The 15,232-nt window shown below is 41.4% G+C and overlaps 1 protein-coding gene across 7 annotated transcripts in view; it reads left to right on the plus strand.

Annotated features, from left to right (window-relative positions):
• grin2bb (glutamate receptor, ionotropic, N-methyl D-aspartate 2B, genome duplicate b) overlaps nt 1-10,754 on the plus strand; it is a 126,610-nt gene extending 115,856 nt beyond the window's left edge. For 5 of the 7 annotated variants that reach the window (XM_075462723.1, XM_075462724.1, XM_075462726.1 and 2 more), the window contains exon 16: nt 1,951-10,754. In XM_075462723.1, coding sequence (XP_075318838.1) covers nt 1,951-4,332 — 2,382 coding nt within the window. In that variant the 3' untranslated portion in view covers nt 4,333-10,754. The remainder of the gene's footprint in view (nt 1-1,950) is intronic. The other 2 variants (XM_075462730.1, XM_075462731.1) reach the window with 2 other exon arrangements.
• The last annotated feature ends 4,478 nt before the right edge of the window (nt 10,755-15,232 follow it).

Below are 15,232 nucleotides of genomic sequence, written 5' to 3' on the forward strand. Positions count from 1 at the left end.
TTGTTGCACAGGTGGCATCCTATCATGGTATCAGGCTGGAATTCACTGAGCTCCTGAGAGCGACCCATTCTTTCACAAATGTTTGTAGCAGCAGTCTGTATGTCGAGGTGCTTGAATTTATACACCTGTGGCCATGGAAGTGATTGGAACACCTGAATTTAATCATTTGGAAGGGTGAGTGAATATTTTTGGCAATACGGTGTATTTTTTAAATTTTCTCTTGGAAGCTGTGTTGCACTTGTTTGTAATGACCAAAAGAGGGCTAAAAAGAAAAGAAAAAAAGAACTTAAAAGGAATCCAAAACCTCTTTTCTTCCTCACCTTTACACCAAATAAATTGGGTCCACGTAAACAGTCACTTGAGATGTAATCAGAAACGAAGCAGGTAGCTGTGACATACAAAATGACTTATTATTTGTCTGAGAAAAGGACACCACTGTTTTTGTGTAAAGGATGAACGCTGTAATTGTCACCTCATTTTGTTTAGACCCACTCATACTAACCTGAAGCACATTTAACGAGAGAAAGGGCGCATATGAAAGACTATTTTCTGTTGTGTTGAAATGGCATCAATCTCCCACTGTCTTCTTTTTCCCATGTTGTAATATGCCTGATTTTACTTGTTGAATTGCATTCCTCTTAAGTGAAGACATATTTCAGAAGTAGCTCCTTTAACTCAACAGTTATTCTAAAGGCAGGAGACTTTCCTACATTAGTTAAAGACTACAGCTATATTGTGAGACAGAAAAATATTCAAAGCAAGGAAGAAATCAAAAGAATTTCAGTTTATATACAAGTAACGGAAAATGACGATGATGATGGACAAGTGATGAAACTGCAAAAGGCTAATAAGATACAGAAAGAGAACTGGTAGCGGGAAAAAGGAGGAGCAGAGATGTGCAGACACAGCCATATGCTAGTAACCTCTGTTCTATTACCTTTCACAGCAGCCCTAGTAGCAGTAGATGTAGAGAGATAAAAACAGGCATTCCCATTGGAGCAGCTGTCGCTCACGAAAGCACCCGGAAACTGAGATAAAACAGACACAAAGAGAGAATGGCACCATAAGAGAAAAGAGAGGTGACGTTTCACATTCATGAACAAAGCTCGGCGACGGGGAAAGTCAGTAAGAGACAGACAAACTGTTTCTGACAAGCTGACGCCTTTGAGAAAAGTTGGCCTGCGCGCGCTGGCTGTTGCGGAGTGTGTCCTCGACCTTTCGGATTTGGCTGTCGCCTTGACCAGATTCCTTCAGCTTCTATTTAAACATGCTTGTTTCACTCCACTCGCAAAAGAGATAGACAAAAACTCGGCTTTATCGTCAGACTGAAACAAACACACATTCGAATGGCTGATGACATTTTAAGCAGATTTATGTTCCTGCTTCTGATATTTGAAACATGTCAAAAAATGTTCTGAAGTGATTAATCTTTTTTTTTTATGTGTCTTTTAAAGAAAAGAAGTACATCACTCATGATGGCAGCAGCATAGCAGCAGTGTTGGTTAAATTCAGATGACATTGATTAAATCTATTGATTGGGGGTCAAAATCATGAGCTCAGCGCTCTCCTTGCCTTATTAATCGAGACACTGATCTGCACTGTCCATTCTCCATCTGCTCTCTGTGTCTGAGTGCCAAGCTGCTGCTGTGAGGGTCCACACTGTTCCCTAGAGAAAAGCCAATCATGAGTTCAGACCCTATTACTGTTTGATAATGTGTAAACAAGAAGGTGGTCATAAAGAACATGGTAATGCATTAACATCTCTGCCTGTTTCTGTTTGCCTCTGTCTCTGTCTACACGTCTGATATTTGGCTCTATCTCTCCAACATTAAAACCCCTCTGTTTTTTTACCGTTGCGCTCCCTACCTTACCATTCTCCCTTTCTTCCTCCCATTCCCTGATTCACTCTCACTTTCTCTCTTTACCTCCCTTCTCATTTTCAAACTCCAGGGTATCTACAGCTGCATCCATGGGGTACAGATTGAGGAAAACAAGTCAACCATAGACTCACCCTCTTCCACAATAAAGAAGAACATGAACAACACCCACTCGAACATCCTTCGTTTGCTCCGCACTGCCAAGGACATGACCGCAGTACCGGGCATAAACGGCTCACCGCACGCAGCCCTTGAGTACAGCCACAGTGGCCGTGAGTCGGGTATTTATGATATCCAGGAGCATCGGCGCAGCCTTGTGGGTCACCCTGTAGACTGCAAGTCTGCGCCACCCTACTTGCCAGAGGACAACATGTTCAGTGATTACATCAGTGAGGTGGAGAGGACTTTTGGCAACTTGCCCCTGAAGGACAGCAACCTGTACCAGGACCCTTACCGACACCACCACCCGGCCTCAGCTCTGGGTATGTCCGGCCCCCCGCCTAATAGGCCGCGCAGCTTAGGCAGTGCTAGCTCGTTGGAAGGGGGCATGTTCGATTGCGACAGTTTAGGGGGAGGGGTAGCACCAATCTTCACCACCCAACCCCGCCCCTCTATGACTCATAGGAATACAAGTAAATTTGACCTGATTGCTGGCCACACCCCTGCAGATTCAAATCAGGGTGGGTTCAAGGGAAGCAATGTGTACGGCAGGTTTTCTTTCAAAGAAGGCGCATCCAGCACGGGTTTCATCGGGGGGCACGACAGGTACTGTGGTGGGGGAGGGGGGGGCTCAGGGGGTGACGATGGGAACATTCGCTCTGATGTCTCGGATATCTCCACACATACTGTTACCTATGGCAACCTGGAGGGCAACGCCAAGAGACGTAAGCAGTACAGGGACAGCCTGAAAAAGAGGCCGGCCTCTGCCAAGTGCAGACGGGAGCAGGATGAGATAGAGCTGAATGCCTTAAGGAGGAGACCCCACCACCACACCGTCCATCACCACTTCCCCCACAGGCCTCTGGCACACCGTCCGGTCTCACCTCCCCTGGAGCGGAAGAGGGGAGGAGGAGCGGGTAATTCTTCACCTTTCTTATTCCGCAAAGACAAAGACAACCTAAGGGATTTCTATGCGGATCAGTTCCGCTCCAAGGAGGGCAAGGCCAAGTGGGAACAAGAGGGTGGAAGTGGAGGAAGCGGTGTGGGTGGTGGTAGCAGTGGTGGTATCTGTAAAAGCTTAGTACCCGTGGAAGACTTCCTCAAAGGTAAAGGAAAGAAACCAGAGTGTAAAGGTGGGCTTGGAGCAATGTCAGCTGGGCAGCAAGCCCACACCTGCTGGGAAAAGGGGGTTTCAGGGCTAGGAGGAGGAGGCATAGCTGGGGGAGACTGGGAGTGTCGTAACTGCCACAGTGTGTGTCATCACAGCGGAGGAGGATCCAGCGCATGCCCATCTAGCGGAGTTGGGGGGAGTAGCAGTCGCCCCAGCTCTGCTACATGCAAACGCTGTGATTCCTGTAAGATACAGCCAAGCAACCTTTATAACATCAGCGAAGATAATATGATGTTCACAGGAGGGAAGCGCAGCGCAGTACCAGGCCAAACACAGACTCAGGCTCAACGCAGGAAGCTAGGACCAGGTGGGAAGGTATTAAGGAGGCAGCACTCTTATGACACATTTGTGGATCTGCAGAGAGAGGGAGCAGGCCGCATGGGGGGGGCTGGCGGGGGCACAGGTGGTCAGTTTCCTCAGCCCCGAAGTGTGAGCTTAAAAGACAAAGACCGCTTTATGGAGGGTCCCAGCCCCTATGCTCACATGTTTGAGAGGTATGCAGGCGACCGAGAGTCTCCCATGTTTGGAGGAATAGGTGGAGATAGGGCAAAAGGAGGTTCCTCCTTCAGTTTGTTCCGTGGAGGCGAAGGTGGGTTGCATCGGCGTTCGGTGGGGGAGAGAGACCTGAGGGACAGAGATAGAGCTATGATGGGAGGTGGGGGCGGTGGTGGTGGTGGTAGCAGAGGGGCCGGGACTTACTCCTTGTCTAAATCTCTCTACCCAGATAAGGTGAACCAGAATCCCTTCATCCCAACCTTCGGCGATGACCAGTGTCTATTACACGGTGCCAAACCGTACTACATCAAAAAGCCACAGACGCAGCAGCAGCAGCAACAACTTCTCAACAACAGCCGAGGAGGAGGGGACTTCCACGGCTCCATGGGAGCAACTTCCTATTTACCCGCATCTGCCACAGCTGGGGTGATGTCCAATGTGGCCACAAGGTACCCCAAAGAGCTGTGTCTGGGCGGGGTGGGAGGGGGCATGGGGAACCACCACGGGGCCAACAAACTGCTGCCAGTAGGCAGGGACACGTTAGGTTTGGGGCAGGGACAGAGACCCTTCAATGGTGCCAGCAATGGACATGTTTACGAAAAGCTCTCCAGCATTGAGTCAGACGTCTGAAGGTGAAGACAGAGGAAGAAAGAGAGAGAAGATGAAGAGGGTGAAGATAATGACGGGAAGAGGAAAAAGAGAAACAGCACAGGCCGATGACTTCTCCAAATGAAGATAATGAGGATACACAACAGTGCATGTTGTTCTCACTCCACTCAAAGGAGAGAACGACAACGCACAGTGCCCGCTGCCGGATAAAGTTCAAAGTTCAGAGGGAGACAGGTTTTTAATTACAAGAGAGAATTCTGGTGCTGCTCCAACACTCAGAAAGAGATCTGAAGGGAGGGAGCGACAGAGGGAGGGAGGTAGGGAGTGGGGAAAAGGTGAGATCGATTCTCCCGTCTCTTCTCTCGTCACATGCTCGTTGTTTTACCCTCCCTCCTGCAGTTCCTCAACACCAAAACTAACATTTTGTTTAGCAACGGAAATACAATCAAGAATGAGAAATCTACACTTCTGCTGAAGTTACAGGGTAAAACTAACAATAATTGTATTGACAATGTTGATAATATTATTGAATATTATTCCAGTGTTTAATGATAATCAGTTTGGATTGTTTTTAAATTTTATTTATTTGAATAGTTCATGTTACATATTTGTATGATGTTAATTCTTTCTCAACTCACAAACATTACAGGAGACTGGTGGACCAATACAGTAGAGATCTTTTTTTGGGTTCCTGTATTTTGGACTCTTCTTTGCTATAAATTCTTCATGTTTGATTTTTCTTTGTTTTAACTTTTTTTTTTTTTACTTTTCCTACTCTTGAGTGCTGTGAAGTGTATGTAAGAGGCATGACTTGCAGAGAAAAATGTATGTACTTTTAAATTTGTAAAGTTCTTTTTTTTTTCAAGCTGCAGAAGAAACATCATCATACTGATTTGCTGTTTTAGTTACTTTCTGCTTGGCGGTACCAAAAGGGTCTCACATTTTGAGCTGGATGTGCCTTAAAGGAACTAACACTAATTTTCTCTCTATCTTCTGTTAGTAGACAGACCCATCTGCAAATAATCAGTCAATTTGTTAGAGACTAAAGATACAAGTAAACCTTTCGGATATGAGGGTAAAATTTCAGGTATTAATCTGAAGCGGTGATACAAAGTTAAACAGAGAGACTGCTGCAGTAGTGGATGCTTACATTTCTTTATTGATGCCGAACCAATAGAAGAGACCATGGGCAGGTGTATAAGCACTAAAATATAGAAGCTTCTTCTTGTAATATTAACCCTGAGGTTAATCTAACTACAGGTCAATTCCTTTAAATCATGTACCAATCATTGTTATCACTCCTCAGCTCCTAATAATAGATGACCCAGAAACTATAATTTGCATTCAGTGTTCTCATCGTGTGGCGTTTCATTGAGTCAATTGGCTGTAACCAATTTGCCATTTCGGACGGGGACTGTCAGAGAGAGGACTCTCTTGCTGAGATAGGCTATTATTTCTTTCACGATTGCTGTTACAAGCCCTTCCTCCCATATTAGGTAGTCACAATTAAGCGGTGTTAGTACAAAATGTGTATCTTTATTATCATTCTACAACATAGCCCCAATACTCTTTTAACAAAGGTAATTCAAGCTAAATATTATGTAAAAGGCACGTAACCTATCATGTCCCATTGCATCTTAAAAGAGCAGTTTGCCATTTTGACATCGAGCAGAGAGTTTAGTGAGAACACCGGTAACTCTCCTCCTGTGAAGCTACTGGTTTGCTTAGTTGAACATTAAGACTGGAAACACTATGGAAGCACCCACCTGGCTGTGTCAGAAAATTGCAAAATACCCCCAACTACCTGTGAAGCTCTCTAAAATGGTTTCCACACATGTGCTGGAGTCCTGAAATGTTTTAGAGATGTTCCACATTGGTGGCATATACAAATGCACCCAACATCTGCATTAGATTTTCCCACCCAGCTTCATTGGTAAAAATCTCCAGAGTATGACGACTGTCACTATGTGTGAGCATATAGCAAATATTACAGAGCATTTACTGCCTCTGAACAAGTCGAGTGAGTGTGCATGCTGGTAACAGTTGTTGGTAACTCTCCTATCTGCCAACCTGTTTGCTGCTTACCACTCATTCCTCTATATTACATGTACGGTCAGATACATGCGGTAATGACATGAACACAATAATGGTCATCAAGCAGCCTCACAGCAATTCTTGACCGGTTAGAAAGAAAAGATATTTCCTCAGTGTACGTTTTACATCACATTTTGTCACATCTGTGCTCGAGATCAACACTTGTCTGAAGCCCCTCTCAATTTTCAAACGGTAAAAGCTCATCTCAGACAGTCTCATGCTGTACAGTGCTTGTGTGAACAGCAACAGTGGAAAAAGACTGAACCAAATTTACAACACATTCACCTGAACATCTCCAGTGTTCATGTGTGAAAAAGGCTTAATACGGACATTATAGCTTATCTGTTTAATTTTCTCAGAAACTTACATCTCCCTCGTTTGAAGTTCAGGCACTAAGAGTTGGAACTGATCCCTCTTTGTGGCTCAGTTTTTTTCAGTCCAGCATTGAACCGAGTTGTCAAAACAGTCTCATGACAAGGGGTTGCTGGATATACTGTCTAACTTTTGCTGGAACATCCATCCATTTCCTATACCTGCTGAATCTGTCGGTCGGGTCACAGAGGGGCTGGAGCCTATCCCAGCGGTCATTGGGCAAGAGGTGGGGTGCACCCTAGACAGGTTGCCAGTCCATCACAGAGACAAACAACCACACAAAGGACAATTTTAGAGAAACCAATTAACCTCACATGAATGTTTTTGGACAGTGGGAGGAAACTGGAGTATCTGGAGAGAACCCACACATACATGGGGAGAACATACAAACTCCACACAGAAAGGCCCCAGCTGGGAGTTGACCCTGGAACCCTCTCGCTGTGAGGTGACGGTGCTAACCACCACACCACCGTGCAGCCCTTTGCTGGAACATTACTTTCAGATATAGTTTTGACAGGCTGGATGAGAGCAGGCAGGGCTCTGAGGTCGAGGCTTCGCAGAGAAGGTGGAGTGAACTAGAGGAATTAAGTTCTTTTGAAATGAAAATCAGAATGGCTTAAATGAGGAACTTTCAAACAAAGGGGAGCTAAAAAAAAAAAATGCCAGAGTTGTGTTTTGGGGGAGTTTTACACTTGCTGGTGACTTCAGAAACCCTCATATATGCTCCCAAAAACAGAAAAAAGGGATTTTTTTCCCCATAATTTGTCAGCTTTGAATATACATTCAGACATATTAAATATGGGCAGCTGTTGCTCAGAAAGAAGAGTCCGCCATTCAGAAGGTCAGTGGTTTGATCTCCGGCTTCCACAGACCACATATCAAGGTGTCCTAGGTCAAGTTATTCAACCCCACTTTTCTTCCCAAGCATTCATCAGCATGTTAGTGTGTTTGATAGAGAAAACGGTTAGTTTGCATGTTAGGTTTAGATGGGTTATTTTAAATTAGCCTAAACTGTCAGTGTGCACAGCTGTCTGCCTTTTTATTAAAGCATGAAAATTCTTTTAAAATGTAAAATACAACTTAAACTGTGATTTTACAAAAACTATAAGATATCAGAACCCATATATTGTGCAAAGGTTTGAGACCTGTTTAAAGGTTGAATGAAGGTTTCATTAAAAAGCGAGCTGGATTTAAAGAAATTAAAATTTCCACATCTCGTGGCAATTTCAAAATCAGTCATGGCAACGCATTTTAAACTCAAGACTCATATTAAATTGAAGGCACTGCTTGCTCATTGTTATGCTAAAGCATGTTTTACACTGGTCAAAGAATCCATTAACATCTTCCGAATTCAGCAGGAGAATAATTGATCAGTATTCAGTCTTACTGTTAAATTTTAAAAAAATTGTATCCGCTCCAGCACGACTTAGCATTGACAAAAACACAAGACCCAGGTGCACATGCTAATATTTACTGAGGATACAACGGTCAGGGCAACAGCAAGGGACACAGCTCACATTTCTTTCAAGAAGCACACGTTTACCAATTGTAACGTCTTGCATGGAGGGTTTGAAACTACACAACAACTCTAAGACAAAAAGAGATGAGATTGATCCATCTTTTGCCTTATCCACAAGACAGTAGGCAGATCCCTGTCTTGCTGTGTTGGGATGACATCCATGGTAAAATCAAATAAAAAAATAGCCTTTTTGGAAAGTCATCATTTTCAGCAACTGGTCCAACACAGCCAGTTTAAACACGCTGCTTTTGGTGTAAAAATGGTATAAAATGGATTGCTAATAAAAACCATTTTGTTACCCGATATAGCCTGGTTAGCTGTTTCCCACTGTTTCCAGTCTTTATGCTAAGCTAACTAGCTTCATCGTTAACTGGATCGGAAAGGATTTGAAAGCAATGGTGATATCTCACCAAAAGGATGCTTCTCAAAAAAAAGTTGAGTTAAGTCATTGATTCCAGTTAATAAAAGGTATTGCCTAAATGGATAGAGTATAAGTACTTGTGTGTGTGCACTTAATATTTCCAGTTTTTGTTGTTAAAAACTCACTTTTTCACCAACCATAAAATTTAAAAAATGGCATTACTGTAGCTTTGTATTCTCCCTCCACTGCATCATAATCTGTTTCACATGCTGAGATTTTAATGAATAAAAGAATTTGCCCTCAAGCCCAAGGTCCTATGTGAATCGTGTCAACTGCAGACTTTTGGGGGGATAAAATAGAATAAACAGAAGAAAGAAAAGCATAGCCTTTTGTACTTTGATCAACAGACGGCTCCCAAATTCAGAATCAAATTCCAAGCAAGACGTGTGTAAGTCACCTCTGCTCTACAATGCTCTAAAGTAGCTTTTTGTTGAATAAATAAAGTCAGCCAAAACACTTTAAAGATCACTAGTTTAATATAAGTTCATTTAGACACAGTCCAATTCAGTCCCATTCAATGTAATCCAATTCATTCTAAGTGTATTCCTGCAGAATAATGCCAATATATAGAAAGGAGTCTGGATTAGGACACCAACAGACTGCATCAAACGAACAACTCTCTGCGATTCCAATTTTATAATTTACTAAATAAGACAACTGCTCTCCATATTCAGTCACTTGCTTTCACTTAAACTTGACTTTCAGTCATTTTACCACACCAAAATTTTATACTTAAGCGTAATGCAACTGAACGGATCTCGTATTTAGTTTGCTGTACATCCCAGTCAAAACCTTAGAAGACTATTCTTCTCTTGGTTGACAAGTCAGTATGTATGATACTATGTGTCTATAAGTGTTTTTTAAGGACTTGCATGTATGCAGTTAGTTTTTTTTTAATTTAGTTTTTGTTTTATCTTAACCTTCAGCCCAAAAGTAAAGTGTATTTTTAAAAATATTTGGAATTTTATCACTTTCAGTGGTACTGATGATCCATGTAGTACTGTAGGTGTGTGTGTGTGTGTGTGTGTGTGATGTTTGTGCAAGGGATACACCACCAAGAGAAGACACATATCTAAAACTCAAAATTTAGGTTATATTAACAAAAATATGGCTAAATTTATCAAAATATTACACCGAGATAAAAAAAAAAGCATTTTGTTTGTGTTAGTCTTATTCAAACATCAGCTCGTTTTTTTTTTTTTATTACTTCTGCTTTTCCTGTTTTCCCACCTTTGAATATATCTCATTATTTGTTCATGGATGTGCCTGAATGCATACGCTTGATTACCTCTGTGTGTCTTCACATGGAAGAGAGACACAGTGTGAGTGATAACTGTTTATTGTACATGTACTATAAAGCTAAATGTAAATACTTTACCTCACACTCATGGACTTTTGATAAAAACTGTATAAAAATAAAACAGCAGAGTACATCTATTTGGGATAAATCTTAGATTCGTATATGTCCCTTCGGAAAAAAATGCTTTTATAATGACTTCAGGCCAGGATATGTGCAATCCTTCATCATTACACAGAAAGTGCACATACTTAAGGAGCAAAGGTCTGGGGGGGGTTTTTTGTTTGTTTTTTGTTCATTTTGTTTTTTGCATCTGGACAAAGACTGACTAAAATGGTTGTTTTTCTCAACAAAAAAACCCTAAACATTTAAAGCACCTTCGTGAATAGATAACCAGAAAGCACAACAGACACTGCATTTTTACAGAGGTAGTCTTTTTCCGCCCTCTTTGTCTAAAGTCTTCTGTTTTTGTGTTCTGCCACAGAAGACTGAACTCCATCCCTGACCTGTACAGATTGTGAAAAATGTACATACGACAAAACTCTAGTTCGCCCTTGCATTTTTTTTTGTATGGAGAGATATTACTTGTGTGAAGAGAGTATTTCAAATTTGATTGAATATTTAGTCATATTGAAATGAGATTAAACACAGTCAATGTCAAAATAAGTGCTGAGAAATATTATTCTTCTGTCTCTTTGGAATAAAAGTGTTGGGTATTAATAAAAAACAAGAAATATCAATTGGTCTTCTTTTTTATTTTCTGTTGCCGTAAATTTTGTCCACTGATTGGTATTGAGCACAAGTACATCTTTCATGTTTCTTGTTAAATCTTAGATATTTCTGTTTTCAAAGCTGTTGGAGTGATGTCTAAATTGTAAATGAAAACAGAACGTAATGTCTTACTCACCTTGAAAAACTATTATTATTGAACTAAAAAAAACGCAAAGACAAATGCTGAAACTGAGAACTTTATTTATTTCTAAAATTTATTTAAATGTTAGCCTATTGACTCGTATCACCTTCTTTTACCATCCATCCATCCATCCATTTTCTATACCGCTGAATCCATCGGTCGGGTCGCGGGGGGGGGTCGTGGGTGAAATGGTTTAGGTCCAGGGAGGACAGTCTTGCTGCTGACGTATATTATTAGTGTGGTTTGACATTGACCAGGTTTCCATTTATTTTATTTTTTTTAAATGTGAATTTAGATGTTAATAAGAAAAGGAAAGGAAAAAAATATATATACATTGAAAACCACTTAAGTGTAAAAAGGTTTGTATGCATATTTGAGGTGGTTTTGATCAGTTTTGAAGAAGACTTGATGCACATTATGGGGCCACAGAAACAACTTGATTCACCAGTTTTTTCCGCTCTGGGTTGGCAAACAAACTCACGTGACAGACCAACATCTTCCCAGAAATTAAAATAACTGCTGAAAAAGAGCTTTCTTTATTTCCCTGATGTTCACTGCAGTTGCTGATGTTGTCTTCAACTTAAGAGCTGTAGGCTGTGTTTGAAACCGCATACTACTCATACTAATTTTAACTTTTTTTAAGTTCCCGGATGCATACTAGATTTGCCGAAATGTTGGGTACATAAATATGTATAGAATGGCTAGATGTGTTACGTCTGAGTTTAGAACGTCCGCACAAGTCGGCCGTCTTACCACAGGCAAGCTGCCTGGCGGGAGACAGTCAAACCTGAGGTAAACCATTCTATACATATCTATGGTTGGGTATGCATCATGAGATTACTACTCATACTCAAACTACCCAAGATGCAACGTAACGTGACGTCGCCGATCGTCATTTCTTGTCAAAATGGCAGTTACAAGCTAGCTACAACGAGGGTAGGTTCACTTCTAGTTTTCAAAACAAAAGCACCAATAGTATCGTAATGGCTTTCCCTATGATAAAAAGGCAACCGGTATTTTATTTTGTGAAAATGCATTGTGTGTAAACGCTCTGCGTACTGTCTGATCGATGAGTATGCAGTATGTAGTATGTAGTATGCGGTTTCGAATACAGCCGTAGTTTCTTGTTGGAACAACTACTTCTTCTCTTGAGTTACAACCACTGGCAACATGGCATATACTGCCACCTTCTGGTGACACCAAACGGCTGAGTTGATTAAACCAGTTCATGGAAATGTGTCTGATTCACATTTCTTTTTCACAGCTTTTCAGGGGATTCTTTCAGATTTGCGTCACTAGGAAACATGGCTAGAGTCTTTGTGAAATGAGCAAGACCTTACTTGAAAAGAAATAGTCTGGATTCAAGCTTTTGTTGTTCGAAAAGCTGAATTTAATGTTCCGCTTTAAGGTGGCTTCACAGTTGTAAAAGTTATCCATACAAACGAACGAAAGTCCCTCTGCTCTTATGCACTTTTAATTCAAAATAGATCAAACTTTAGATTTCAGTCAAATCAGACCAAATACAGTTTTACACGTCACTTCAGTCCATCCTGAATGAACTGGGGGGCTCAGAGAGAGAAGTATGCCATAGTGGAGTTTTAAGTGTCACTTGCACATGTGGTGAAAACTGTTCATTGACGATGGTCCATGCAGGGACTTACGCTACAGAATCATGTCTTTTTTTAAACACAGTGTTGGCACGAAGATCACCATCTTTCAGTTCTGGTTTTCAAGCTTGTCATGTACATATAGTGATTTGTCCAAGTTCTCTAAATCTTTTAACAATCTTTTTTTTTGGTAAATTCGATTATGAAATAGGAACTTACACGTCTACACTTCTGAGGAACTCATCCCTTGTGTTATGCTGTTTATATAGACAACTGTTCAAATAACCCATTGCCGATTACCCATTTGAGTCAGAGGCATTAAATTTAAGAAGAGTATGCATTTTTTTTTCAGTAAACATCAGCATTTCTCAGTTTAAGTATGTGTTGCCATTGCATCATTGTCAGTTAAGTGCAGGGTTTAAATGGTTTTCTGTCTTGTAATAGGCAGCATTGTCATCATATAACAACTCTACAACACTGGACAAGGGTGTTTATTGATCAAAGGGGGGGGCTCTTGAGAGAAAAAAAAGAAGAGAGGTGTATTGAGAGAAAGGCGAAGTGATGCAAACTGAACCGAGCAGCACAGATCAAAGCCCCCAAAACCTTGCTCCCCCCTCACTCGCTCCTGGCTGTGAAAGCCTTGTCCAGCAACAGGAGTTATTTAAAGAAACCAGCAGGTTTTAAAAAGTACCAGTGTCTCATGTACAGATTTGGTGGGAGATATCTTAACATCTGCAGTCCTAGATGCTGATACAAAACCCAATGAGGTGGTAGAAATAATCTTTTCATAACTTTCCTGCTCTTTTTGTTGTTTGTTTTAAGGAAACAAAGATGTTTCAAATGTTTATTCTGCTTAATTGCACAGTCCCTACACCAACCCAACAACCTCAGGATGCATTGCAACACATGTAACTACTTCTTGACAATTAACTGTTACCTAGCAACTGGCTCCTTTTCCTGAGATGGAAGGGAGGAGGAGTAAAAGGAAGAGAGACAGGGAGAGAGATTGATACTGTATTTCCACAGCATCTTAACTGGATTGGATGCAACAATGCATTGACAATACAGTACCAAAATGGAAAGTACAGCCTGAGCTTAACGCCCACACAGAGCGGCAAAGAGAGGAGAGAGAAAGGGAAAGAAGGAGAGAAAAGAGAGGAGGAGGAAGAGGGGTGTGGTGGTTTGATGTACAGATTACAGTATGGAAAAAAAGTGGGTGAAAGCCGCGGAAACAGTGGAGAAACAAAAGAGGCATTAGGGGGCCACTGCAGGTTGAATATGAGATAAAGGAGGCACATTCCACCCAGCAGTACGTGGTGAGGGTGACAAGTTGTAGAAGAGGAGGAGGGAGAAACTGGTTGCTGTAGAAACACTTGGCAAAGTTTTAATGAAGGCGTAAAGTTCGATGTCTGTGCCCACAACACATACACGCACACACACAGACACGCGCTATCACCAAAAAACAGTGGGCTATAATTATGTTAGCAGATAATAGGCACCCCCTGCTGGGCCCACAAGGACCGCTCCTGACTTCAACTGAGCAAAAACAAAAGATCAGGCTTCCATGTATCAGTGTAATGTCACATCTGATTACAGGAGCAAGTGAGCACTGACACCCTGTGGCAAAAACAAGGCATCCTCTGTTTGTTGATGTGCAGGTAGATGGAGGGCTGTCTTCCTCTGTAAGGGTTCCAAATATTTTCATGGCAGTTTAGTGATTGCTTCCCAACATACTGACACAAACATATACATCTGTGAAAGGAGGTTTTCAGTCATGGTTATTGGAGAGGTCAGAGGCTTTATTGTGATTTAACGTGAAGTCTTAAATATTAATATGAACGTAAATATCACAACAATAATTTTGGATTACTTTGCCACATGAGATATCTTCACTGGTGTGAGCAGGTAAGGACTTCCTTGTTTCCAGGAAGTAAAATGTTGCCATGGATATAATTAGATAGCCTATAATTGAGCCTATAATTGTTTGCACTTTGGAAAATTAAATAAGCTGAGTTAGCTGTCAGCAGTTACTTTTTTTTTGCTTTGTGCCATTGCCAGTTCTGATTAGTGAGACAATTTCATTCTTAAGAAATTTGAAAAACCAAACAAATTCTGAAGCTTTTTTGTTCAGTTTTCATCTCTCAGAGCAATCCCGTTCTGCTAAGTTATCATCGTAATTTATACCACTTCTCTGAGGACCTCTTCATGGTCCGTTACGTATGTGGGAAAAAAACGTGACCTTACCCTTCAAAGGGGAGTTAAGGAAATGGTGTTGATAGGTGCGACTGGAACATAAGGTGTGAATTCAATGAGCACTGTCAGCCTGCAGATTATCACTCTGCGGTCATTCACACTTCATGACACTCAAACCTTCCCATATTAATATTTGCACATTGTAATGTGTCATTATGTTTTTCTGCTTTGGCAAAAAAAAAAAAAAGGCAACATAGCTGTAAATGTTGCATTGTTGGGAGGTAAACACTTTTGAAAAAAAGAACATAATACTTGCTGCGATATTGATTTCATCCCTGTTTGTTCCACTGTGTGTAGTGTGTAGACATATGTGTCACATCGAAGTATTTGCCACGTGTGAAGTTCAATTGGCATTTTTTGTGAAGTGCATCATGAGAATACCCCAATTACCCCCAAAACACTGAAGATCATTTCCTGAATGTGTGTCTGTTGAATAAAGCTTCCA

Source organism: Odontesthes bonariensis, chromosome 4 (assembly GCF_027942865.1).
Source record: "Odontesthes bonariensis isolate fOdoBon6 chromosome 4, fOdoBon6.hap1, whole genome shotgun sequence".
Taxonomy (NCBI): Eukaryota; Metazoa; Chordata; class Actinopteri; order Atheriniformes; family Atherinopsidae; genus Odontesthes; species Odontesthes bonariensis.